General features: G+C 42.1%; 1 protein-coding gene across 10 annotated transcripts in view; it reads right to left on the reverse strand.

Annotated features, from left to right (window-relative positions):
- The window catches only part of LOC135704758 (uncharacterized), a 220,012-nt gene that overhangs the window by 49,607 nt on the left and 157,865 nt on the right, over positions 1–12,540 (reverse strand). For all 10 annotated transcript variants that reach the window (XR_010517806.1, XR_010517805.1, XM_065226255.1 and 7 more), the window contains 5 exons: positions 11,230–11,463; positions 10,744–11,171; positions 10,368–10,678; positions 10,135–10,293; positions 9,948–10,021 (listed from right to left, as the gene is read on the reverse strand). Coding sequence is in view for 8 of the 10 variants with exons in the window: in XM_065226255.1 (XP_065082327.1) it covers positions 9,948–10,021; positions 10,135–10,293; positions 10,368–10,678; positions 10,744–11,171; positions 11,230–11,463 (1,206 nt within the window). In the remaining 2 variants the exon portion in view is untranslated. The remainder of the gene's footprint in view (positions 1–9,947; positions 10,022–10,134; positions 10,294–10,367; positions 10,679–10,743; positions 11,172–11,229; positions 11,464–12,540) is intronic.

Here is a 12,540-nt window from a genome sequence, read left to right on the forward strand (position 1 = left end):
AAAAGGGTCCGTATCTTTAATTCATACCAAAATCTAACATGAGGCAAATCAAACTTGATTGCTTAGGGCAGGGGTGCCAGCCCAAGTAACATTGCAGGTTTTATCGCGGTTTTATAGCATTCTACAAGTCTAAATCATGGTCTACAGAACCCTCATAAAACCAAAATTGTTACTTGGGAGGTGTTTTGAGAAAAACTCTTCAACGAGATAGAATAATTATCTGCACTGCTTCTATTCAAGTTGGAGTGTGGAGGGGGAGTCTCTAGTCAGTCAGTCAACTCTCCACAACTCGATGTCCACTAACTCAATATCGAGTTATAGAACCATAGTAAAAATCAATGTCATGGCTCGATAATTCTATAGCTCGATGGTTCCTTGAATATCGAGTTGTGGAGAGTTCACTGTATATAGTATTTTTATATTGATGTCACTGTTCATAATCATAAAATTAGAAAAGAAGGAGAACAATTTAGGTTTTATGAGGGTTCTGTACCTCTACAAAGCTTACAATTTTACTTGGGCAGTAGCTTAATAAATTTACAGATTTTTTTTTTAAATTTCGGAAGTTCAAAAATCTTGAAACATTTTATAATTTTAGGTGCCTACTAGAATTTACATTTTTTTATGAGTGCAATCTCCAACGCGTTTCAAAGTCTCTGATATTTTAAATTTCATAGAAACTGTTCGAAGTCTGCTATCGCTACGGGGATAAATACATACCATAAACACGATTGTTGCAAACAGGTGGAATAGTTTGAAATTGTTTTAGACATTTTGAAATTTAATTAATTGACATCCGAGACAAAAAGGCTGTGAAATTTTCAAAATCATTAGTCAGATTTCTCATATTCTGAAAATATAATTTTATAGGTCAAAAGAAAATTTTGCAATTCCTGGATCTTTAAAAAAAGAAGCTTGAAGAAATTTTCAAGATTCTGGGTCGACTATTCCGAATTCGTATTTTGAAATGTTTTCCAAGATCCCTGATTTGAAAACAAATATCAATATAACGGATCTTAGAAAATGTTCATGATTCTGAGAATTTCGTGGTCTTGAGAATTTTTGTAGTATTTTGAGACGAACAGAAAGGGAATTCTAAGAAGTATTCAAAGAGGGTTCTGATTAGAACTTCATATTAGTTTTGAGAAAAACTTTAAACGAAATCTATGGAATGCTTCCAAGGTAATTCTGAGGACCTTCTGATTCCTGGTAAATGCTCAGGATACTCTCAAGGGAGTTCTGAGAAGAATTCAAACGAGAAGAGCTTATTTAATGTAAATCTAAATAGAATTCCAACGTGAGAAGGAAATTCTGAAGATTACTTAAGCATAATTATTAAGCAAAAGTGAGAATACTTCCAAGGGAATTCTGAGAGCATTCCTATTGCATTTTGAGGAGTAATTTAACGGAAGATCTAAGCATGATTCCGTCAGAGCAGACTTGATGAATGTCTAGGAATATTGCCTAGAAATTACGAGGAGAGTTACAGGTGAATTTAAAGAATAATATTAAAATACACTTCTGAAATTCCAAGGGAGTTCCGACTACTATTTCAGGAGAACTATTAGGAGAAATCTGTGAAAGTTCTGAGAATAAATCCCAAATTAAATTTAAGGTGTATTCCAAATAAATTCTGAGGATATGATGAAAAGAATCGATCAAAGCAGATAGGACCTTTTGAAATGTTCATCTAGAAATGTGAATCATAACAAATTATTATGCAAAGCGTCCTGCAAACTGGAGACGGTCGAGTCGAAATTTAATATTTATTTGCTAAATAATCATTTTGTCAAGCTTCTGCATTCATGTTCCATTAGATGTAACTGCTATTGTTTGCGGTGACATCTATCGGAAACGACACACAATCTGTTTTCCTATAATTGTTCACAGAGGACACTGCAGTGCAAAGCATATCTGGTACCTCTATATATGCATTTAGATTATTATTCGAAGTTCCCTTTTTTACACATTCTGCACCCAAAATTGCTCACCCCTCACAGAATTTCCCGCCGATTTTATGAATGGGGCGGGGCATAAATTATATTTAAAAAGGAGGGACTTCAAATATTAAAGTAAATGCATATAGAAAGGTACCAGACATGTTTTGTAGCGTCAAGTACTCTATTTTGTAATCTGTGAAAGCGATATCACCAAGTGAGATTGAGCTCGTGAGAGCAAATTTTCTCTTTCAAATTTGAATGTTTTTTGGCTCTCTTTGGGGACAGGTAGTAAAGCAGGTAAAATTGAATGGGTAAAAATCATTTTTGTTTAATTGTAGCATGTTTAACAATAATTTTCGGGAAAAAAAAACTTAACGAAACAGCGCCATCTCTGTGGAAAATGGCCGGACGATATGATTAATTGGCCTGTAACTGCTATTTTCTCGCATTTACACATATATTTGAAGTTACTCATCATTATGCTTTCCTCTTTTTCTTTGCAGGTATTCCACTGAGACGTTCCTTCAAGTCTTTCAAGGAACCCAACTAATGCTACATATTTCCAAAAATAAATTATAAAGTTCCATAGATATGGGGCCTTATTTAGCTCAGTCGGTAAAGGTGCAGCTATAAAGCAAACCCATGCTGGAGGTGGCTGGGTTCGTTTCCCGGTCCGATCTAGGAATTTTTCGGGTCGAAAAATTTCTCTAATTCCCTGAGCATAGAGTATGATCATATAGGGAAATTTACGTATTCTCGTCAATCTAAGCAGCGTCTGCACTTCTACTAGCATTTTCTCAGCGTCACGCACATATATGATGTGTCTGTTTGTTTACATTCATCTGCTGCTTGCTTTTCTATCCATTCCAATCGACAGAATTTTTCAAAACGTTTTGAAAGCGTTTTTACAACGCTCCAAACTTCTCAGGTGAGTGTGACTATTATCGGCAGCCTCTTTTTCTTCGGCAACCTTCCCATTAGAACTGCGTGTTAACCAGCTGTTCTATTATCGGCAACTCGAAATCAACCCCATTTTGTAGTGCGTATGCTTTATTTGAAGAAAAATGTAGCATTACTGGATTGCTCGATCGTTCAAATATAATCAGATTGAAGCTGAAAGGCTAAACAATCGTTTGGACACATTCAGGGAAGTGCGTTGATGGGAAAACATAGTGAAATTAACGTTTAAATTTTGGTTGCCGAAAACAGTCAATGGGTGCCGAAGCCAACATTTACCCTAGGTAACCCTAAGACTAGAAGGTCCCGAAATAACGTGCTCAACTTTTTGGCTCAGCTCTGATACTCTTCTAGGTCCCAAGCTAATCGATTCACCCCTCGAAACATAGGAAAATCCACTAGCCCCTCATTTTATCTGTCAAACTTTTATAGCGAATCAGAACAAACATAGTGTAGTACTAGAATTTCGACTAGAATGGGGTACGTTAATCGTTTGCTTGGGACCAATAGGCTAGTCAAGTAGTGAGTCAATTTAAAATCGTTAGTTTCGTATTGATTGTTGGTATGATTGTGCTTGCCACACAATTATTTGAGAAAGCTTTACTAGTTTTAGTAATCCTGGGAAGATCCAGGGAGGGAAGACCTCCAGGGCACGTTCAAAGTTTGTTTTTAATTTTTTCAACAACATTTAGTGACCTTCACGGTATGTTCAGAAAACTTCTTAAATTAACTTAAAATCAACCTTAAGTTAGAAGCGTCTTTAGAGGAAGTCCACAGAGAAGGTCCGGAGAACTACCAGAGCATATACATTTTGATTCATTGGTATAGTGCAGAGGGTTTCCAGAGCAAGTCCATCAGATTCTATGTCTATGTCTGAGTACAGTTGCATCTCGGTTTTGGAATGATTCAATTTTGCCATCACTAAATTTTCAATGTTAGACTATGACTATGACTAAATTTTCAATGTAAGACTCTCAATTAATAACTGTGGAAGTGCTCAAAGAACACTAAGTTGAGGGCCGGCGCAAAGTCCCAGTAGGGACGTAATAAAGCCAAAGAAGAAAAAGAAGATTAAGCAGCTGGTTGCCTAAATCAATATCCCGCTGTATCTTCAGAGTACAACTAGAAATTTCAAGCTATTCCAAAGTAAATCCAAACATTTTTCAAGATAAGTCTAGAAGTTCACTTGGAAAAATCCAAAGGATCTCCATTATAGCTTCAGAGGAACTGCTCAGAAGGTCTGCTCACATTAGCATTAGCTGACCAGGTCAATCTCTAGAGCTAGTCTTGTGTCAGTATACGAAACAATCGATCGAGACTGACTAGCTAGCGGAACTCCCAAACTTTCACCGTCACAGCAACATCATTTGAGAGCTGTTTTTGGGCCTTTGGAATACGTGAGCAACCTACAACTAGTTCGTGGTGAAAGTGGTTCTAGAATCCCATATCGGATAGTTGGAACGTCTTGCGGAGCCTCCGCAGACAGCAAAGAACAATCAGGCCTTAGCGTGAATAGTAAGGTAAGTTAAGGGCTACGCAAGTAACCATCAAGCCCGCTAATAGCCCACCATAGTGGTTAATATAAGGCTTCCTACTTTATATTTAAGTCGTATATCAGCCTTATATTTTGGTTGCTTACTAGGGTATTCTTGTAGCGTCTAGGAAAATGAAGACAAATCGCTCTTGTAGACACATTCTAAAACCCTGTAACCCTACTCTTGAATTCCTGTAGAATGGCAAGTAAAGTCCTACTGACCCAAGCTTGTCCTTGAAGCCTCCTTGGCATGTGCAGGAATATAAAATGATCCACATATGGCCCCACCTTGAAACTCACCATAAACGCACTCTCAAAGTTCCTCGAACCCGATTCGTAACCTTCAATGTCTCGTGAATCAATATTCGACACCTGAACTCAACATAAGTTCAAACGGCTCTAAGATATTTCCAGACGATCTTTTGGCGGAAACCTGTTTAAACTGGTCTTTGAATTCTTGTCAAGAAAATGGTAGTTGAAGTTACGAAGTGGAATTCCTATGTAAATATTTGAAAAACCCATTGTGTATTAATTTGAAAATTGAAAAACCAAAAAACAGAACTGTAACTTGACCTCTGGACGATCAAATTTCAAAACTGATCAAGGGACTGCGATTACTTTGCTTAATGGGACAAACTGTCTTCATGTTTCTTTTACATTTTGCATCTTCAAAGTCCGTAGTTTTATCAAGTCATGTGAAAATAGATGCCAATTGATAGTGGATAACGTCGCTATTTAAAAATTGACGCAAATCCATATGGGACTGATATGCGATTATAGACAGTACATATCTGTTATCCAAGCTTGTTCTTGATATCTCCTAGACGTGTACTGCAATCCAACAGGGTTCACATCTGATGTCTTCAGGACTCGATTTCGACGCTTATCAGACCAACTCTCGTTAGTCCCTCAAACCTGCTTCGTAACCCCCTAAATCTTCGGAATCCAATTCAATATATGACGGTCTCCATTATAAGTCCAGGGCGTAGCCATAGATATCCTTGCAAGTTCAAATGATTTCTTGGTATAGTACAAATGACTTCCATCAAAATTTCTAAGGACCTGCTGGTACAGTACAGCAGGTCTCCATGGCAAATCAATAAAACCAAGTTTAGAGACGATTACGAGAATCGCTGGAAGTCCCTTGGATTGCCATGCTTGTCATAGAAGTCTCCGCGATTCACATCTTATGTCTCTGGAACTTGACCTCGAAGCTCACTAGGCACACTCTTAAGTCTAAGTCTAATGAGCTTAATTCAATATCTGCGGGTCTTCAACGTAAGCCCAGGCAACGAAATAAGGACAATGAATGGAAACTCGGTTCTTGGAATGTCAGAACGTTAAATGAACCTGGACGAGTGGGTTTTCTGGCCCGTGAACTGCAAAAGGTGAATGTGAGTGTGGCTGCTATTCAAGAAGTACGGTGGCTTAGATCTGGAGAACGTGAATTCAGGGCGGTAGATCCTATCGCCAACACATCGTTCAAATACCATATCTACTACAGCGGTGGCGATAGAGCAGAACACGGAGTTGGTTTCGTAGTGATTGGGAAACAGATGAAGTGGGTTATGCGGTGGAAACCGGTTAGCGAGCACATCTGCAACATCTACGCACCGACTAACGATAAATCCGATGACGTGAAGGACACGTTTTATGAAAGCCTGGATAAAACCTATGATGAGTGCCCTAAACACGACTTGAAGATTGTCATCGGAGATGCAAACGCGCAGGTCGGAAGAGAGGAATTCTTTCGCCCAATCATTGGAACAGAGAGCCTTCACTCTGCAACGAATGATAATGGCCTGAAGCTGATAAACTTCGCTGCTGCTCGTGATATGGCCATCAGTAGCACCCACTTTGCACGGAAGGATATCCGAAAGCACACCTGGAGACACCATAATGGCGAAACTTGCTCCCAGATCGACCACGTGTTAGTGGATGGTCGGCATTTCTCGGATGTCGTAGATGTCAGGACCTACCTCGTTGCCGCAAAAATTCGAGCGCGTCTATCGACCGTTACGAGTTCGAGAAACCGGAGATCGATGCGTTTCAACATCCAGTGTTTGACAGTAGATGGTGTTGCTGCAGAGTACCACCAGAAGCTGAATGAGCGCATAGCGGAAATCAACGTGAACGACAATCTCAACAATCTGTGGGAAGCTGTCCACGGAGCGGTGAGCACAACAGCACGAGAGGTGATAGGTACAGCTCAGAGGCGCCCCCGGAACGGGTGGTTTGACGAAGAGTGCCAGCGAGTGACAGAGGAGTAGAACGTCGCCAGAAGCCGGATGTTGGTGTCTGGTACCCGTCAGAACAGAGAGCGGTACAGGGTAGCAAGGTCAGCCGAGAAACGAACGCAGGAAAAAAAAGGCAGTACGAGGAACGTGTTATTGCTGAGGCACAAGAAAGTATGGAGCAGAATGATATGCGAAGGTTTTACGCAACTGTCAATGGCGTGAGGAGTAAGACAGCGCCGCGACAGATAAAACGATGGTGACTGCCAGGTGGAAGGAGTACTTCGAGACGTTGCTGAACGGAGAGAACGAGAAAGCATCTACAAACAGAACACACATCGACGACGATGGTCAAGCTGTGGAACCACCAACGCTAGAAGAGGTGAAAAAGGCGATACGAGAGCTGAAAAACAGTAAGGCTGCGGGGAAGGACGAGCTCCCGGCCGAACTTCTCAAACACGGAAGTGAGCAGCTGCACCAGATGATCCACCGTATACTGTTCAAGATATGGGAGGAGGAAGAATTGCCCGCTAGTTGGTTGGATGGTCTCGTTTGTCCCCTCTACAAAAAGGGACACAGACTGGAGTGCGCCAATTACAGAGGAATCACGCTTCTGAATTCGGCGTACAACATATTATCACGTGTTCTGTTCAACAGATTGAGACCGCTTGAGGAATCCTTCGTCGGCGAATACCAGGCTGGTTTTCGTGAGGGTCGATCAACGACGGATCAAATGTTTACCCTGCGTCAAACCCTTGAGAAGTTCCGGGAATACAACTTGCAGACTCATCATCTGTTCATAGATTTCAAGGCAGCGTACGATTCAGTAAAGAGAAACGAGCTATGGCAGATAATGCAAGAAAACGGTTTTCCGACGAAACTAATTAGGCTGATTCGTGCAACGCTGGATGGTTCGAAATCATGTGTACGGGTTGCAGACGAGATTTCGGCCTCGTTCGTGACCTTAGATGGGTTGAAGCAGGGAGATGCTCTTTCAAACTTGCTATTCAACATCACCCTCGAAGGAGCGATTAGGAGAGCTGGCGTGCAGAGGAACGGTACCATCATCACAAAGTCGCACATGTTCATTGGTTTTGCGGACGACATCGACATCATCGGAATCGACCGTAGAGCAGTGGAAGATGCGTTCGCGCCTTTTAAGAGGGAGACAGCGAGGATTGGTCTCACGATAAATTCTAGCAAAACGAAGTACATGGTCGCCGGTAGAAAGCGTGGGAGCAATAGGTGAAAAGGCGTATTGCAGCCGCGAACAGGGCTTTCTACGGGTTGCGTAGCCAGCTGAAGTCCCGCAGCTTGCGTACGAAAACGAAATTCGCGCTGTACAAGACGTTGATTCTGCCGGTAGCCCTTTATGGCCACGAATCGTGGGCATTGAAAGAGGCCGATCGGAGAGCTTTCGGTGTCTTCGAGCGTAAAGTGCTGCGAACAATACTCGGCGGTAAACTGGAAAATGGCATCTGGCGGCGTCGCATGAATCAAGAGTTGTACCAGGTATATAACGGCATGGATATTGTGAAGCTTATAAAACACGGCAGGCTACAGTGGGCTGGGCATGTGGCATGAATGCCGGAAGAGCGTCAAGCGAAGCCAATATTCAGCAGGGAACCCGGAAGAGTACGTCGGCTTCGGGTAGGCCACGCACGCGTTGGCTTTGTGCAGTTGAGGAGGACATTAGGTCCTTGAACGTCCAAGGCGACTGGAAGCGATTGACTCAGGACCGAGACCAATGGAGACGGTTACTTCGTTCGGCGCAGATTTGAATTCAACGAGTCGTCGCCCATCAGGTACTCAGGTAGGTAAGATCATAAAGAAGACTTCCAGAACAAATACAATGAACATACAGAGAGCCTCAAAGGTAAGCTCAGAACACTCTGTATTGTTTCATAACAATATTTTAACAATTCTGAAATTAGCTCCAAAGGACTTTCAATTTACCTTTAAGATCTTTGTTATACCTTGAGTTAATGTGGAAAAAAATGTGAGCCTCTAAGGCTTCTAGACTCGTTACTCGTCACTCTGATGTCTTCTACATACTTAGAAATTATTGTCGTTTTCGGTAATTATTTGACATATTTTTTTTTTGAGACTTTGACGTTTATTTTAAAAGACTATTTTTCTGAAAAAAAAACCTTATTGCAGGGTGACCAGTGAACCGCGAAATTAGGAAACCGGTTAAAAATCACCCTAATTAAGCTTAAAAAAAATATTAAAAATTGGGAACATTGAGAATTTCGATGAAAAATTGGGAAAGATCTTATTTTTAGACCTTGAAATAATTTCAAGACCTTCGGACTGGACTAGATTTTCAGGATACAGTAATTTTGAAGAACTATAAAGAGAATTTTAGATTTTGCACGAAGCAATTTAGAGCACATTTTAAAATGAATGCTAAAGATAACATCAAGGCATGTTTTTCGAATAAAATGTCATACAAACATGATTTATAAAACCATGGCATTTTCGAAAAACCTGGAATTTTAAAATAGAAATTCAGATGCCCCCCTGGTCTTGTAGGTTCCAAAAGTACACCAGATTTATCACTGAAGAAAAGTCCTAAATTGGCTTCAGAGTCTCCGGAATTACTCATCTCAAAAACCTTCATGGACTCGCGTCTGAAATTCTTTTAGGCTGTCCCGAAAGTTGGTTCTATTTTCAGTGGTAACCATCATGCAACAAACTTAAGTTGCATCAACGCACGCTTTCATTTGCTTGTCGCTCATTTGAATTTATAAGGTTATTTAATAAGAATTATTCGAAAACTTTGCTGCACAGTGTTTGTAACTCTGGAAAATAAAAATAACGGAAGATAAACGGAACATTGCTAAACCAAAAAAAAAAAATGAAGTAGCAACTTTTGCGTTGGATCGGAGTTTGATGGATGCGGTGGTGGTTTGAATTTAGCTAGGATGTAAGCCGTATTTAAATTAAATCATTTAACACATGAAGAGAGATAGATTAGGTTAGGCTGGAGTGGTTTGGTAGAATAGCGAGAAGAAAACCTTATCACGATCATAAAGGTTAGTAGTTAGTGGGTGTTTCCCAAAAACAGAGACAGTTCAGTTCTACTCTACGAGAGAGAGAGGGGTGGTGCGTTTGAAGGCGTGATTCGATAGATGTTTTTTGTTTGCTTGTTATTCCCTCGGTAAGAACGAGGGCGTGTAAGTGCATTTGTTTAAAAATAGATACTCAAATATGTGTGAGGTAGGCTGGGTTTTGCAGTTTTACGAAAACAAATCAGGCCATAATGGAGGTGCTATTTACCCTTGAGTGTCTCCTCCCTCTTCGGCCACCAGCAGTTCGTACTCCTGGGCGGCGTACCGATCCCAATCCGAGAGCTGCAACGAGAACCAGGAAATGCAACGAGAAGAATAGCAAACAAAGAAAAAGAAGATTAAAATTTCAGGACTATTGAGCAGGGCGCTACGCTCCGTTGGAGCCGGATTCCTACATCGTCATTATCACGTTGCGCGAATGGATCCCGCTGTTCGTGTTCCATGTACTTCTCCAGATTGAAGAACGTATCGAAGAAGATGGGCGTCATCTTGCACCGTTTCAGATCGGCGAGCGTGACACAGCCGGGCGTGGTGGGCTTGATCATATCCAGCATCTGGGAATCCATCAAAACGAACGGGTGATTTCCCAATCGTAAACCGTAAATCACACAAAATCAATTGTCCGTACCTGGCACAAACAGTCTTCAAAGGGTAACGTCTCGATGCCGAGCGATTCCATTCGGTGTTGCTGTTCCTCGTAGAAGTACTCCAGCTCGTACATCGAGAGCATCCCGTCGCCGTCGACGTCCATGCAGCGGAACCAGTACTCGATCGCCGTCGGGTGTGTCTTGTCCTCTTCCGCCAGCAGGAACCACACAAAGTCCGTGTAGGACATCTTTGGTCCATTGGGGCCCACCACAATCGGATTGGGATTGCCTCGCCGGGGGCCACGCGTCACACAGCCGGAAAAGATCCGCTCGATCATACGTGATGAGAGTGCTGAAAAATCATGACTCATATTATGGTGATTCAATCAGTAAAAAAAAAATCGCAAAATCACTCACCATGATCGTTATGCCGGGCCAGATCCTGCTGATCGATGTACAGATCGTGATCCCGGTCCAGCTCCCAGAACTTGCAGTAGATGACGTAAAAGTGCTCGTAGCTAAAGTACGCCATGATCTGGTTGATGTCCTCCTCCTCCTCCAGCAGCTGTATCACATCGAGCAGGTTGCTCTTTCTCAGTTCGGGTACCGTGATCTTCCCCGTCCAACTACGATTCACATTGTAGTAGACTCGAGCTATCACCGTATGGACGTAGCGCGAGTGGAACTCGGCCGCCTCCTTGAGGAACGCCAACCCCGGATGGGTATCGACGACGTCCTGTATTAGCGAGGCGAAGTCTTCCGGAAGAATGTACGGTCTACTGCGGTCCCCTCGGGACATGATGTACGTAAAGCGGGACGCTGGATCATGGCAGAAGGTGGTCATTCTGGGAAAGAAATCGTTCGTTAATTGCAATCCTTCAAACTACGAAACACAAAACTCACTGTCGCCAGAAGCTGATGAATTTGTCACCGTTCACGCAACCACTGGCCGTTTGCGGGGTGCACATGAAGAGCGGTACTCGCCAGTACAGTGGCACTTGGCACATGGTGACAATCTTGTGGAACTTGTCCCGACTGCACTCGTAGTTTGGCATACTCTCGAAGACCTGCTCCAACCGCTGCATGGTCGTTTCCGTCGTGATCGCTGGCGGTGGCTTGCCATTCGGGAAGTGGAATCTGTAGGAATAACGGAGACAAATTTGAAATGATTAGCCAAAGTGCTGTCTTGATTTGATCGGATAACCCCCAGACCTTGGGGGGGGGGGGGGGGTTAAATTTAAAGCATCCGCACCCGAACATGACTCACACCCTACCCAATGCCATTCGCTTGCTGTATCGCCTTTCAGTGCAACCCTTGCCAAAAAAATCTAACGACGATGACGGCGGCTATTAGACGAGAGATATTCATTTACAAATTAAATTATACATTCCCCATTCCGTTCGTGTACATGTAAAAAAGCTAAAGCGGGCCGTGTCTGGTCGCATCAACTTTCGAAAATCCTGTTCTCTCTCTCTCTCTGTGTCCCCGTCTAGTGCCAACAAATTTTTCGGTCACTTTTTCATTCATAAAATTGTTAAGCTGTCTCGTCATGTGAGGCAACAACAATAACAACAACCGACAGCGTGTGGAAGCGATGCAGCACTCCTGGCTGGTACGTGTCAAAGTTGACGGGTTGAATTTTCCCGAAGAGGATGGACATTTTTCATCTGATTAAAAGAATGATGATATCGGAAAATTGAAGAGGAATTTTAGTTTTTTTTTCGTTGGATTTTGGCGGTTTGTGGTGGGAGTCACTAGTGAGATTATTTCCCGTTTTTTGGGCCGTATAATTTTAAATTTTGAAGGATTTTATTAGAAGTGCTAAGCGAATCATGCTTGCATTGTGGGCTAGCTTTAAAATCCTTCGAATTTAAGCACGAGCAAGAGCATGAATGTCCGGGGAAATATTGATAAAAATACTTACAGTATCGATTTGGGTACGGTTCGATTTTGGCACCGTGCCAAAATCGAACAGTTTTGAAAAATAGTAAGATTTACATTTTCTCGACTTATTCAGAGCGCAGTTTTTACAAATAGATTAATTCTAGATAGAGCTGGAAATAGGGCGTAGCAGCTTTTGTAAACAAAGTCATAGCTCTCCCAGGCAAATCGACATCACCATCAAGTAGAGGAAGACTTCTCCTACCCGATGGATATGTTGGTTTGTGTAGGCGTGTCTTGAATTCCGAGAAATCAACGAAATAACAAATGTT

This window comes from Ochlerotatus camptorhynchus, unplaced genomic scaffold (assembly GCF_037179485.1).
Source record: "Ochlerotatus camptorhynchus isolate MF236.1 unplaced genomic scaffold, CSIRO-AGI_Acam_v1.1 ptg000247l, whole genome shotgun sequence".
Lineage (NCBI taxonomy): Eukaryota > Metazoa > Arthropoda > Insecta > Diptera > Culicidae > Ochlerotatus > Ochlerotatus camptorhynchus.